Raw genomic sequence first — 15365 nt, forward strand, 5'->3', positions numbered from 1 at the left:
ATGGAAGAAGGGTGGAAGAACCACAGCCCCAGATAATCCAGAGATCTGTAACTGTGGGATAAGCTGCTTCTCACGAGGTTAGACTGTAGGTAAATCAGTGTTTGATGTCTGAGAAGATCCCAGCTTTCACGGAAGGCCTGTAGAGTGTGCAGACCACATCTGATGGTGGTGACTTAGTGTGACTTTGCTGAACTGTGGGGACTTGGCTGCAGCTCATTGGACAGTAAAATGAGACCCAAATCCCAGGCAGTGGGCTGTGTAATTCTCATCTGCTGGTGAAATGCTCTTTGGCTGGAAATCTATTTGGATTTGCTTAGATTATTAGAATTTACTGACAGCTTAGGCAGAGCTTTCATTAATTAGTTCTCTCCTCACTAGGCATCTCAACACTGCTTTAGGATATTGTCTCCCTCAGCTTTGCAGGACAAAAATCACACTCATCTGCAGCAGTGTGAGGCTGTCAGAGGCCTGTGGGTTCAAGGGAAGGCCAAGGCATTGCAGCTGCAGAACTGCTTCCTTCCTGCATTGCTGGGAAAGGACATTTCAGAGACAGCTCAGCTCCTCATGCCTTGAGGAACAACCTAGTGAGGCTCCAAACACTGCCTGGCAAACACCACCCCTCTCTTGCAGACCCAGCTCCAGCTGCACCCATGCTTACCTGGACAGGACCTGGCCTTGCAGGAGTCTTTGAAATGACTCCAAGATGGGAAAAATAAAGAAACCCATAAAATCACTGCTTGGATGATGCAGTGCTTGTATCACAGCAGTGCTGCCCGGGAGGACCAAACTTTGTCTTAGTTGTAACATTAAAAACCACACTATAATTACCCTCATGTTAAAACCAGGATGATCTGACATACAAGATCAGACTTGATGTGTCCCTGGGCAGCCTGCTCTAGTTGGAGGTGTCCCTGGGGGTTGAACAAGATGATCTTTGAGGCCCCTTCCAAAGTGATGCAGTCTGTGACTCTGCTGTACAGCCATTGTCATCTCAATCAGTAGAAGATGGTGCCTCCTCACTGTCAGGTTTTGAAGACCTGGAACTTAGTGCAATAGATTTAGAATCATGTAAGTTGTAAAAGACCTTCAAGATCATCAAGTCTGAATGGGGTCTGACAGCAGGAGCAAACAGGCTTCCTGGCAGAAGCTGTGCCCACACTCACTGTGGTACCTGGTGGGGAAAAAAAAGAAGTCTTCTCATGTCTCCTCTCTGACTCATCTGCCTTGAACTATGCCCATGCTCATGTGCTCAGCAGCTGTGAAAGATCTTCTGCCCCTTTGCCTCTTTTTGATGAAAATACAGGATGCACTTGGGTTCTAAATGAAAAATCAAGGGCTCTAGGGGCACTTGTTAGTACTCCCTGCATGATGGCACTCACACTGCTTTGCCAGCAGATCATTTTCTTAGTCAGGTTCTGCCATTTAGTGCTGCTTGATGCTTCAAAGTGAAGACATTTGTTAGGGCTTCCTGCTCACACCTGCTGCTGGATTCCAGCAGAGGATATTTGCTCTGGGTGGTGCTCACTCTGCTAGAGCAGTGGCTGCCTGAGGACATGGTGTCTTCCCACTGAAATCACTGTCCCTTTGCATTGGCAACGGGTTGGAACTGGACCAAACACATCTGCTGGGGTCAGACTCCTGTCAGTGGTGCCCAGTGACAGGACAAGGGGCAATGGGCACAAATTGGAACCCAGGAGGTTCCATCTGAACAGGAAGAAGGTGCTGGAGCCCCAGAGCAGGCTGCCCAGAGAGGTTGTGGAATCTCCTTCTCTGGAGATATTCCACCCCCACCTGGCCATTGTGATCCTGGTTAAGCTCCTGTGGTTTGGACATGATGCTCTCCAGAGGTCTCTTCCAAGCCCACCACTCTGGGATCCTGGGATTTCTTTCCTCTTTGCCATGCCACACTTCTCAGAACTGCCCTTTTTTTCTGTGCCCTGGGGGAGCTGTGGCATTGGCTTGGCGCTCAGAGATGAGGCTGCTGAGGAGCACTTGATGTACAGAGCATGTGGCTGAAGGATCCTTAGGTGGCACCTTGAAGTCATTTCTGGCTCAAAGTGTGAGGCTAGAACTGGAAGTACTGCTTTGCCTTTTTTATTTTAACCATTGTGTGCAAAAATTGCCTAGAGTGATGAAAGTGGCTTTTTAGCCGAGTCTCCTCTCCAAACTCTAACTTAGGGCTTTTTGTTGTGTTTTTTTTTTTCCTCCTTCCCAGAATGACTCCTTTACTTTCTCCTACTCAGTGACTGCTTCTCTGAGTGCCTTAAGGTTCTGCAGGGTGTTGCTAAATGCTGATGAGCTGCTTCCCCATCCTTCGCTACGCGTGGGTGGCTGGTGGGTATTTATAGCTGGTGTGTTCACGCTGCAGGGCGTGATGTCTACTCACCAGCACTACTACAGACCTTGCCTCCTAACATTCATTGCTGCTGCTGCTGCTTCTTCTAAGACACCTTTTTTTTTTTTCCTTCTTAGCCCCCACAGAACCTGCTGAAGTCAGTTCTCCCATCATTTCCTGAAAGCTTGAATGCTAATTTAGCACTTTCTCGTGAGGAGTGACCTCAAAGCCGTGACTGACGTCACATCATTGGGCATCCTGCTGGACAGCAATGGGTCCTTGTGACCCAGAAGGCCAATGGCATCCTGGGATGCATCAAAAGGAGGGTGGCCAGCAGGTCGAGGGAGATTCTCTTACCCCTCTACTCTGACCTGGTGAGGTCACATCTGGAGTACTGGGTCCAGTTCTGGGCACAGGGAAGAGTTAATTGGAGTTTGATTAGAAGTAGCCAGCTGCCTGGGGGTGTCTGGGAGTGCTTGGTGTTTGAGCAGAAGCTCCCAGGTGCACCAGAAGAGTAATGGATAACAAGTAGTTGTAGGTTCCTCTGTTTATAGAACTAAGCAGGGATGGGAATGTATTAGAATCATAGAACTGTTAGGGTTGGAAGGGACCTCAAGGATCATCTAGTTCCAACTCCCCTGCCATGGGCAGGGACACCTCACACTAGATCAGGTTGCTCACAGCCACATCCAGCCTGGCCTTCAAAACCTCCAGGGATGAGGCTTCTACCACCTCCCTGGGCAACCTGCTCCAGTGTCTCACCACCCTCATGGTGAAGAACTTCTTCCTAACATCCAATCTGAATCTACCCATTTCTAGTTTTGTTCCATTCCCCTAGTTTCATCATTACCTGACACCCTAAAAAGTCCCTCCTCAGCTTTCTTGTAGCCCCCTTCAGATACTGGAAGGCCACAAGGTCTCCTCAGAGCCTTCATTTCTCCAGACTGAACAGCCCCAACTGCCTCAGTCTGTCTCAAATTAAAGGCTGACAGAAGAGGCTGCTGAGAGAGGTGGTGGAGCCTCCATCTCTGGAGACATTTCAAACCCAGCTGGACGTGTTCCTGGGTGACCTTCTCTAGGTGACCCTGCCTGAGCAGGGGTGTTGGACTCAGTCTCCAGAGGTCCCTTCCAACCCCTACCATTCTGTGATTCTGTTACCATTGGTATAAGGGGTTTAAGCATTGCTCTGTGGTGACGTGTAAGGCACACACTCTAAGGTCAAGCTGGATTTTCCCCTCACTGCAGAGTTATGTGGGCATTTGTTGAAGGCAGAGCGTGCCTCATCCTCCCCCCTCTGACAGATTCATAGAATGGTTTGGATTGGAAGGGATGTTAAAGAACATCAAGTTCCAACCTCCCACTAGAGCAGGTTGCTCAAGGCCTCATCCACTCAGTTCTTGAACACTTCCAGGAAGGGGATATCCACAACCTCACTGGGCAACCTGTTCCAGTGTTTCACCCATCAGAGTCGTAGCTGCTTCTCAAATGAGCTGTGCTTCTGCTGCAGCTGAATAGGTAAGAACCTGAGTGTGGCCCTGACACACATCTCACATGTAGGTCACCACTGTGTTTGCCCTGGTTTGTAAAGTTTCACTGTCCTCAGGCTACACTTTGATGGAGTTGGCCAGTGGGTTGTGTGTAGCTGGGAAGCATTCTGTGGGGCTTTTACTACTGGAGTCATCTCATAAGGTGAAATGTTTGGAACATCCTGGGTGAGGAAATACCATCAGGTTTTGGATTCCTTTAATTCCCTGCCTGAGAAGATCAGGTGCATTTCTGAAGCTGTTGTGATTAAAATGCCCCAGTTTTGTTCTTTTGAAAGGACAGTTCTGATTAGAACTTTTCATAAAGACTCCAAGCTGAAATGTCTCTGTGCTCACTAATCACACACTATGAATGGCAGGGTGCTGCACAGAAGCTCATCAGGAATCACAATTTCTTCCAAGATTCTCTGCCACCACACCTGCATGTCATACTTACTGTGTTGTCTCCACTTGGCCCTCAGAAATTCTACCCAGGAGGTCTTTATCCCCCTGCCTTGGTGCTTAGAATCTTCACAGAATTGTTTTGGTTGGAAGAGACCTTTAATATCATCCAGTCCAACAGTTAACCCAGCACTGCCAGGTCACCATTATACCATGTCCCTCAGCACCACATCTACATGGCACAGTCTCAACTTGTGCCAGGAGAAGTTTAGGCTGGAGGTAAGGAGAAAGTTCTTCCCAGCAAGAGAGATTGGCCATTGGAATGTGCTGCCCAGGGAGGTGGTGGAGTCACCATCCCTGGAGGTGTTCAATACAGGCTTGGAGCCATGGTTTAGTTGTCAGGAGGTGTTAGGTATTAGGTAATAGGCTGGGCTTGATGATCTCTGAGGTCTTTTCCAACCTGGCTGATTCTATGACTCTATTCTATGAAGCTCCTCCAGGGGTGGGGACTCCATCACTGGCTCTCTGGGCAGCCTGTTCCAGGGCTTGACAACCCTCGAAGGGAAGAAATTGTTCCTCGTGTCCAACCTACACCTTCCCTGGTACAACTTGAGGCCATTTCCTCTCGTCCTGCCACTTGTTGCTAGGAAGACCAAGCCCCACCTGGCTCCAGTCTCCTTTCAGGGAGTTGTAGAGAGCAATGAGGTCTCTCCTCAGCCTCCTCTTCTCCAGACTAAACAATCCCAGGTCCCTCAGTTAATCCTCACCAGACCTGTTTTCCTGACCCTTCACTAGATTTGTTGCCCTCCTCTGGATACTCTCCAGCTCCTCAGTGTCCTTCTTGGAGTGAGGATCCCCAAACTGACCCCAGGATTGGAGATGCGACCGCCACACTGTGTGATCTCTAATGGCTTCAGGGCTTGTTTGAAGGAGATCAGTTTTTACTGAGGAGGGTGACTTGACTCATCCAGCCCTGCCAGCCTGGCACCCCTGGCTCAATACAGTGGATGTAAATACAATTCCAGCTCATTAACCGGTGTGAATAACGGAAATATTTGCGCAAGCTGATGCAATGCTGCTCGCTCGAGCAGGGGCAGCACTAATGAGCTCTCATCCCAAGGGAAGCTACCATTTCATCTGTCTGGCCATGGAGATGGTAAAGCAGTGACTGTACCAGGCTCTTAGAAAGGGAATGGAGACATCTAAGGTAACATCTGCTCCCATCCTATCTTCAAATTCTCTTGTAAGGGTTGTGGAGTACTTTGCAGGGACTTCATCAGTTGCCACAAAGATGATCAGAGGGCTGGAGCGACTCTCCTATGAAGGCAGGCTCAGAGATTTGGGGCTGTGCAGCCTGGAGAAGAGAACACTCCAGGGAGACCTTAGAGCTGCATTTCAGTATCTGAAGAGGACATACAGGAAGGTGAAGGGACTTTTAGAAGGGCTTGCAGTGATAGGACAAGTGGCAGTGGTTTGAAAGTGGAGCAGGGTAGGGTTAGATTGGACATCAGGAGGAAGTTCTTCACAATGAGGGTGATAATATACTGGAACAGGTTGCCCAGGCATGTGGTTGAGGCCCCATCCCTGAAGACATTCAAGGTCAGACTTGAGGTGGCCCTGAGTAATCTGATCTAGTTGGAGGTGTCTCTGCTGAGTGCAGGGGGGTTGGGCAACATGACCTTTGATGGTCCCTTCCAACCCAATGCATTTTGTGAATCTGAATTCATCTACCAGAAGTAGGTGGGAAGGTGCTCAGTACTTGGTCTTTTCTCTTTGTGAGCTTCACTGAGCATTTGCTGTGATAGTGCCAGGTGTGAACATGAGAAATGAGGTCTAGAAGGAGACAGAGCCTTTGCTCAGGAGCCAAGCAGTTCCATCAACATTCATAAATTGAATAAGGTAACAATCAAGGGTTTGATTAGCTGTTCGGTTCTCACTTGGGATTTGAGAAGGCCATCAGTCTACAGAGTCATGGCTTTCTGTTTTATCCTTGAAACTTATACTTCCCACGGCACCATATTGTGGTACCTCTTGATTTCTGATGCTGGCCATGCTTTCAGAAGAATCCAGCTGAAACAGCTGCAGCTGAAGTGCTGTCAGCACCAGCTCTCTGCACGGTGCCTTCCTCACACAAAGGTTTCATTCAGAAAACTTCCCCCCAACGTTTCAGTCATTTCTGGAGTTCAAGGCCCTACTTTACCACACTTTGATCATCCTGAGGAACCTGGGTTTGCCCAGAATGCCGTGAGGTTGCGTGTGGGAGCATGATGAGCTCATGGAGCTGTTGGAACAGCTTCATCCTTGATTCCAACGGATGTTTTTAGTTAACCATGTGGCTTAACGTCCCCGAGGGTCTCTGGTTTACCTCCACCCCGGGGCCCACATCCGCCGGCGGCGGCAGGAGGCTGCACCGCAAATCCTCGTTTTCTCGGTGCCGTTCAGCTCCTTTTCCAGCGGTGCTTGGCCCAGTGAGAGCAGCCGGGACGATCACGGCAGCGGACGCGAGGTGGCGGTGCCGGGTAGCGCGGGGCGGGCTCGGAGCCGCGGCCGCCGCTCCCCACCCGTTAAAGACCTGGTTAAAGAGGGTGCGGGACCGCTCCTGCCCCGCCGAGCCCCTCGCAGGGTCCCAGATCCTCCCGTCTGCGCCCCTCTCCGCTGCCTCTCGCCCTTTCTGGGGAGATGACGAGTGCCCGTGGCGGGACCAAACCACGGACCCGCCCGAAAGCCAAGGGGGTGCGTTCCGGGAGCCCCCACCCACCGGGCGCTCCTGCCCGCCTCTTTCTCCGGCTGAAACCACTGCGCGGCGCCGGGAAAGGCACGTTTCGGCTGCGGGCGGGCCGGGGAACGGAGCTGCCGGCTGGAAGGGGGACGGAGAGCAACGGAGCGGGGAGGAACTTCCCCCGAACTCCAGCGGAGAGGGCTTGCAGAGCCTCCCGGATCCCCGAGCACTGGCACCGGCAGCGGCTCCGGCAACTGCAGCGGCCCCGGCGCGGTCCCGGCGCTGGCGCTGTCCGCGGTTCTGAAGCTGTCCCCGGTACTGGCTCTGTCCGCGGTTCTGACGTGGTGCCCGGTGCCGGTCCCGGTGCAGGTCCCGGCTGCCCATCCCAAGCCGCCTCCTTTAAGATGATGCAATCGGTCCCGCGCTCCGCGCTCCCGTGCCCCTGCCGTTGAGCAGAACGGAGCAGAGCCGCGCAGCGCGTTGCGGGAGCGGCCCCGCGGCCCGGCCCGGCCCGGCCCAGCGGGGCGGAGCGGAGCAGCCCCAGCGCGGACATGGCTGTGCAGCCGGCCGCGCTGTCCGGGAGGCTGCCGCCGCGGGGGCTGCCGGCGCCCGGCAGCCCTTAGCGCAGGGCTGCGGGCTTTCTGCAAGTCATCTGAGGCAGCCGAAAGGGCTCCCCTGCCCCGCTCACACTGAGCACAACGGGGCGGGAGGCTGCTGCGGGTTTTTTTTCCCTCCCTTCCCGCATCGTGCTCTGTGTGTTGGTTTCTCTCGTCACCTGCCACGGTTAAGTTTCCTGTGACTCAGTTTAACTCTTGAGATCTCCACGGATGTCGCTGAGAGCACTTTTCTTGCCTTCGCTGTCCCTTGCTGGGATGGGATTTGTTGCTGCCTGGCCTGTGTGCCTGTGTGTTGTGTTCTGAGTGCCGGGGGGTTTTGCTTTCCTTTGCCAGAGCTTTGCGTTCCTGCTGACCAAGGTAAGCCTCGCTGTTCCTGTTCCCTCACCTGCGTGTCTCAATCAGATGTATCTCTAAAGATGAAATATGTGTTTTGTTTGAAGCAAAGGAGTCGTTTGTAACCCTTCCATCGCTAAGTAGTTGTGAGAAAGGAGCACAGAACTTGCTCAGAACCAGACCCATTTAGCAGCAGATGCAGCCTGGCTTTCCAAACTGCTCTGGCTTTCCAAACTGCTCTGCTTCTCTCTTCTGCAGCTCCTGTGGTGCTTCACAGACTAATTTGTGTCTCGCTTTCTCTTCCTTTTTGACAGACCTGTGAATGACCACAGGCTTGGCTTGACCTTGATTTGGATGGCTTTGTGGGAAGATCTAACGCTGTGATTGCATTTCATGAAGAGAATCTCTCCAGCCTCCATGGCATAGGGAATAAGCCACACTTCTGCCACACTGTCACTCATGGACAATTCAGATTTGGGTTAAATAAACCTTTTGGCCGTTTTTCTCTTTTCTCACTTCCCCTTTCCCTCCATTTGTCTTAATGTTGGAAGCCTTATTCTGCACTTGGATGTGATTGATAGTCCTGCTGCTTCCTGCTGCTGCTTCCTTCCTTAAAGTACAATGGCTCTGAGTGGCAACTGCAGGACTTACCTTCCTGCTCGGGAGCAGGGGACTGGGCTCCACTCCTTTCCAGAGGTAGTGGAGCTAAACGTGGGTGGCCAGGTCTACTTCACCCGCCACTCCACCTTGGTTGGCACCCCTCACTCCCTGCTCTGGAAAATGTTCACCCCAAAGAGAGACACAGCCAACGATCTGGCCAAGGACTCCAAGGGAAGATTCTTCATCGACAGAGATGGTTTCCTCTTCCGCTATATTCTGGACTATCTCAGGGACAAGCAAGTGGTTCTGCCTGACCACTTCCCAGAGAAGGGGAGGCTCAAGAGGGAGGCTGAGTACTTCCAGCTCCCGGACTTGGTCAAGCTTCTGACTCCTGATGACAATAAGCAAAGCCCAGATGATTATTGCCACAGTGACTACGAAGAGGTCTCCCAGGGCAGTGACACCAGAATCTGCCCACCCTCAGCGCTCTTACCGCCTGACCGCAAGTGGGGATTCATTACCATCGGCTATCGGGGGTCGTGCACTATTGGCCGGGAGAGCCAAGCAGATGCCAAATTCAGGAGGGTCCCAAGGATTTTGGTTTGTGGAAGGATTGCTCTGGTCAAAGAGGTCTTTGGAGAAAGTTTGAATGAAAGCAGAGATCCTGACAGGGCTCCAGAGAGGTACACCTCCAGGTTTTATCTCAAGTTCAAGCACCTGGAGAGGGCTTTTGACATGTTGTCTGAGTGTGGATTCCACATGGTGGCCTGTAACTCCTCGGTGACAGCTTCCTTTGTCAACCAGTACACCGACGACAAGGTCTGGTCCAGCTACACCGAATATGTCTTCTACCGTAAGTACAGCTTCTGAGGCCGAGGCGGGGGCGTGTGGGTGGGTGTCTGTGTGGCAGTGACTGTCTTAAGCTGTGCTCTTCTCTCGACCGATTCTCAAAGCCCAGAGAGCAAATGTCCTTGTGCCTAAGGCTTTATGTAGGTCTGGAGGGGGGGTTACGCTTCAGCTGAAGGCTTCAAAACGCAGAGCAAGGCTGAAGCCGATGGCATGGTCCTGGCTAGGTGGCAGCACAGACTGCCAAAAGCCCCCGTCCCTGTGCCTGGAGGCTGCCTGCATCAGCCATCTGCCTGCCTTCCACCCTGCCCCGCTGCGTGCGGGATGCGATCAGAGCCTTGCAGACGCACCACGGATTTCATTACAGACAATCTTCAAATGGGATTCCATTTACAAAGGTAATAGCTGCTTGATGGTAGTCGAGCAGAGGCAGCCAAGCCATCTGTTAACAGACCTGACACACTTACAGGGAAAACAAAATCCTGTCCCCCCGGCTGCTTTTCAGCAGGGGCCTTCTCAACAGCTGATGTTCTCCAAAACGAGGGCTCGGGGTGGGGAGAGGCAAGTGGCTGTGCCTTGTTATGCAACATGCTCGTGGAAAACAAAGTCTCCTCCTGATGAGGGGCATCTGCCCTGCTTAGCACAACCACCTCAGATCACACACCACTGGGGTGATTTCACTGATGGCTGGGGCAGGCTCATTAACTTTCCAGCTGAAATTCAGGTAGAGGCACCATCGCTGATAGTAACACTGGGGTGATTTGGATCCTCTCGTTCTGTACTAGAAAATCTTATCACAGCTGCTGGGTTGAGATATTTGAGAGGCTCAGGAGGCTGGTTTTGTTCCATTTTCATGTGGAGAAGGTGTAGGATGGGATGTTTCCCCAGCCCATTGGTAGAAGCGGGCTTTGGCCAGCTGCTGCTTTGGGCAGCGGGGTTTGGAGAGGGCAAATGCTAGACTGTGGGAAGTGTGGTGCCCATGGAGAGCAGCCTAGAGAGCTGGCAAAAGTTTTAGGTAGGAGATGTATCAGGAAGTGAGTACTTGGTGTGTAACACTGGATTCATCTACTCCCGTGTCTGGGCTCAACAGGCAGCCCTAATCTGCTTATGTAATGGTGCTTAAGTTAGCACCCTCAAAAGCCATCTGTGTTTTTGACGTGTATAGATTTACTTAAAATTAGTTTCCTAGCTGGATTTCTCTAGCAAAATCGTTCTAAGGTCATGGATCTGCTTATATTCCTACAGGGATGGATGGTTTCTATTATTAGCCTTCTTCTGGTCGAGATGAGTGCCTAGTACAAGTTACAGGAGGAGAATTCATGTAGCTGAAGGAATAAATGGTGTTTGCATTTGGATTTAAGCTCAGAGCACATTCTGAGTTCCTTATAGGAACAATGGTTTGCTAGTTGAAGAGAGGATGAACACAGGTTTTACATGAATGGTGGACTCCTGAGCTTTATATTCCTCCAGTTTTTCCCTTCAATGTTTGCTCATTGCTTCCACATCACCACGACAGGTCAGGTGCCAGGAGGTACCTCAGGAATTTGGGAAGGTGAAAGCCTGTGGCAGGCGTCACAAAATCTTCTCTCAGCAGTGCAGGGAAAGCTCAATCCAATTAAAGTTCCTGGAAAGGCTCTTTTGCAGCTCAAGAAGCTTTGCATTTGTCTCCTATCGGTTTGGTGGGGTTTGGACGCTGATGCAGTTCCAGAGGTGGATGTTTCAGAGGGTCCTTCCTGAGGTAGAAACTACAGCAATGACATTGTTGTCCAATCTCTCTTTTATCTCAACCTGAATCATTCTGTTCCTCTCTGCTTGCTGTGATATTGCTGCTGGTGGGCTCTCAGCTTCTCCAGCCCTGTGTGCGTGGTCTTGTTACAGCCACCCAACCTGAGAGCAGCCACGATCCCCACCAAATCCAGCTGGAGCCAAAGAGCCCTTGTGGCAAACTTCCCCAAATCATTCCATTTGAAGCTTGGAGGACCAATAAAATTGACATCTGCTCTCTAGTGGAACATCACAACTTCTCTGCAGCTGCTTGGCCATAATTATTTCATTAGAAGCTGTCAACTGTTTTTATATAAGCATTAATTCATCAAGCTGTTGTGTGCAGGTTAATGGGCCTGAACATGGGAGGTGTCCAGTATAACCAGTTGGGCAGAGTGGAGTGGTCTTTGCAGAGCTCCTTGATAGCTCCTGTGACATGCCCAGTTGGAGGGACTTCTCAGAGCTGATTACTTCCAGAGGAGGAAGAGTAGAAGGAACAATTTCTGATTTAGGTGACCCTGCTTTAGAAGGAGGGTTGGACTAGATGATCCTAGAATCAGAATTGTTTGGGTTGAAAAAGACCTCCAAGATCATCCAGTGCAACCATCAACCCAGCACCACCATGGCCACTAAACCATGTCCCCAGGTTCCATGTCCACACATTTCTTCAGCACCTCCAGGGACACTGACTCCACCACCTCTCTGGGCAGCCTGTTCCAATGTCTGACCACTCTGGCAGCAAAGAAATTGTCCCTAATCTCCAGCCTAAATCTCCCTTGGCACAATTTCAGGCCATTTCTTCTCCTTCTACCACCTGATACTAGGGAGAAGAGACCAACCCCCACCTCACTGCAACCTCCTTTTAGGAGGACCCTAGTGGTCCCTTCCAACCCCAAGCATGCTGGGATTCAGGGATTCAGTGATATTTTTTTGACACATTTTATGCTCCAAATACTACTCAGAAGGTGAATGTCTGTTGTTGGCAGGGAAATAAAGAGCATTCCTCGTGTGCAAATCCTTCTGAGAGTGGATCAGATGGACCTGGGGGGGTGTAACCATGCAGCTCCTCACATGGGTACAGTCTGTGCTGCACGACTAACACTGGGTGACATTTGCTCCCCCCCTTCAAATGTAGGTGCTATTAAGGCTAATGGAAGAGTCATTTTCTCTGTGGAGGAGACGTTCCCAAAATGCAGGGCATACAAACAGCTCCCAGTCCAGCAAACCTGCAGCTGCCTTGCTGGGTGGGTGGCAAGATGGACTGCAAATGTGGCCCTCAGGGTGAGAGAGCTGTCCTGGCAGCACACCTGGGATCTTCTCCAGCTTCAAACAGGAGGCTGCACTGGAGGGCTTGGGGACAGGCTGTGCTGACACACTAGAATCAGAGAAATGCTTTGATTGGAAAAGACCTGTAAGACCATCAAGTCCAACCACTCTCTAACTCTACCAAGGCTGATGCTAAACCGCGTTCCTCAGCAGCACATCTCTCCCTTTTTGCGACACCTCTAGGGATGGGAATTCAACCACCTCCCTGGGCAGCTCTGAGAATCCTTGCAGTGAGGAATTTTCTTTAATGTGCAACCCAAAGCTCCCCTGGTGCAGCTTGAGGCCACTTCCTCTCCTCCTATCACCTGGCACTAGGGAGAAGAAACCAACCCAACCTCACTGCAACCTCCTTTCAGGGAGCTGTAGAGAGCAATGAGGTCTCCCTTCAGCCTTCTCTTCTGGCTGAACACCCCCAGCTCACTCAGCTGCTCCTCACCAGCCCTGTTCTCCATACCTCTCGCGAGCTTCCTCACCCTTCTCTGGACCTGCTCCAGCCCCTCAATGTCCTTCTTGGAATGAGGGCCCCAAAACCAAACCCAGTATTCAAGGTGTGGCCTCACCAGTGCTGAGTACAGGGGGACAATCTCTGTCCTGGTCCTGCTGGCCACACTATTGCTGATTGCTGCCAGGATGCTGTTTGCCTTCTTGGTCATCTGGGCACACACTGGCTCTTCTTTCCAGCCACCTTGCCCCAAGCCTGGAGTGCTGCAAGGGAGTGAGCCACAATGGGGCAGTTTTTTGACAGGCAGCTGCTGCCTGGTGAGAAGGCTTCTGCTCACAGCTGGAGTATGAGCTGAGGGAAGGAGGTGAAGCTCTGCTCATGCTATTTCTTTCCCTCCAGTTTCTTTTACGTCAAAGGCATTTACTCCAGTGCTGTACTGGCTAAGGGTGGATCTCTGACTTGAACCATTTTGTGGTTCCTCCTCCACCTCCTGTTGTTTTGATGATCTGGAAGCAAAACCACATCTCCAAACACTCCCATTTTTGAAGAGGGTGATAGTCTCTGCCTGGATCTTCATTTTAAAATGTTTTCAACCTTCAGGATGGGATGAATCAAAAATGTGCACTTGAACATCTGGTAGATGCTGGGGTGGGGGTGGGAGGTGTTGAAGTACATGGGCTGGCTCAGCCTGCTGCAGCCTGGCCCCGGTCCTGACTTGGCAGCAGCAGCAGGCTCTTTATCACCACCTCCCATCACCTCCAAACCAGCCCTTCCTGCCTGGCTCCACTATTGCAGCATTGCCATGACTCTGGGTGACATGGGGACCTTCTGATTGCCAGGACAGCAAAGGAACAGGTTGGAAAGCTTTGGCTTCAGACAGCAGATCTGTGATATGGCAGATTGTGAGCTAGTCTGATGGGCAGCAAGGGGCTGAGGGACATGTCTGTGGGATGGAATGAGGTGAGGGGGGATAGGATGAGATGGGATGGGGAGAAACTGCGTGGTAGCTCCTGTCTGTGTATTGCTGTTGCTTCCCGAACCCTGATGCCACGTCCCTTTTCTCTGCTGATCAAAGGCTGAGGCTGCAATGTGCTCTCAGAGCAGCTGACAGCAGGGAGGAGAGGTCCCAGCTCCAGTGTTTCATGTCACACTCTCCTGGCTCTGCACAGCTCTGGGTGACACCAACAAGGAGCAGGGTTGGCAACTCTGCTTAGCTGGAGCAATAAAGGAAGGGGGAAGGCGAGGTATAAGGCAAAAAGGATCAAACACAGAGATACAGATGGAGGAAAAGGAGCAAGAATTCACACACAATCTGGAGAGAAGGAACGGGGGAGAACCTTGGGGTACTGACAGCTACACCAAGAGGTGGTGGGGGGAGAGTTTGTGAGATAGGCCAAGCCTTGAGTTCAACCCAAATGTTTTCTTGCAGCAAGCAGGTGGAGAGGGGCTGATGGGTGCTCCTTGAAGTTCACTGTCAGGGCTGGAGGCAGACTGCCCCTCCCCTTCCTAAAGCTATGCTTCAGTCTGATCAAGCAGGAGAAAATCAGGACAATGATTTGATTTGCTTAAGCCTTGCCTTGCACCAGCCACTTCACAGCTGGAACAACTCAACTGCAGATGTTCAAATGAGACTGAGAGATGTTCCTGGGTAGCTTTGAAAGCCAAAAATTAATTGACAAGGCTCTTGCTCCTGAAGGATGTGTGCTGGTTCTGCTCTCTCCAGGGACAGCTGCACATTCTGGCATCCTCACCTTTCTCTTTCAAGGAGAGGCTGCCTGGGTGTGCTCTTCACTTGCTGGTTGGAGGCTGATGGACAGAGATGTTTGGGAAGCTAGTTTTGGATTATCCTGGGATAAACAGATGAGCCCTCTGGGTTGGGGCTGGGCAGGAGGGAGGAGAAATGCCAAGTGCTACCTTCTGCAGATGCTCTCTGTGTCTTCTTGTTGGACATACATCCCTGGGATTATCCTGGTGTCCTTTATACAAGATGATTCAGTAGGATTAATGCAGCCAGCTGCAGCCCCTCACTTTGGGCGTGTAAGCAGAGCCAAGAGATCCCATCCTGATGCCATTAACTCATAAAGAGTCCTGGAATCTGAGTGACAAACCTGAGTGCTCCTGTGCAGTGACACCCACAGTGTGCTGGCAGACAGGCAGATCTGGCAGAGCAACATCAGCTGCTTCACTTTAAACAGGTGCTGACATGTGCTGAGAGTTGGTGCTGTCTGGTTTTAACTCAGTGAAGGTTCCAGAATCCCAGCATCCCAGCATGGTGGGGGTTGGAAGGGGGCAGGAGAATGCTCAGCAGCTTGCCCAGCATCACTATAGCCAGCTGGGTTTGGAATCTCTCCAGAGCAGGAGACTCCACAACCTCTCTGGGCAGCCTGCTCCAGGGCTCCAGCACCCTCACAGCAAAGAATTTTCTTCTCCTGTTCAGGTGAAACCTCCTGGGTTCCAG

The 15365-nt window shown here is 51.5% G+C and overlaps 1 protein-coding gene across 1 annotated transcript in view; it reads left to right on the forward strand.

Moving 5' to 3' along the window:
* The first annotated feature begins 7728 nt into the window (after positions 1–7728).
* Positions 7729–15365, forward strand: part of KCTD16 (potassium channel tetramerization domain containing 16) — a 71859-nt gene continuing 64222 nt past the window's right edge. The window contains exons 1-2 of the mRNA XM_068170328.1: positions 7729–7953; positions 8244–9382. Coding sequence (XP_068026429.1) covers positions 8551–9382 — 832 coding nt within the window. The 5' untranslated portion in view covers positions 7729–7953; positions 8244–8550. The remainder of the gene's footprint in view (positions 7954–8243; positions 9383–15365) is intronic.

Source organism: Melanerpes formicivorus, unplaced genomic scaffold (assembly GCF_026170545.1).
Source record: "Melanerpes formicivorus ecotype bairdi unplaced genomic scaffold, bMelFor1.0.p_v2 SCAF_336, whole genome shotgun sequence".
NCBI classification, from domain to species: Eukaryota; Metazoa; Chordata; class Aves; order Piciformes; family Picidae; genus Melanerpes; species Melanerpes formicivorus.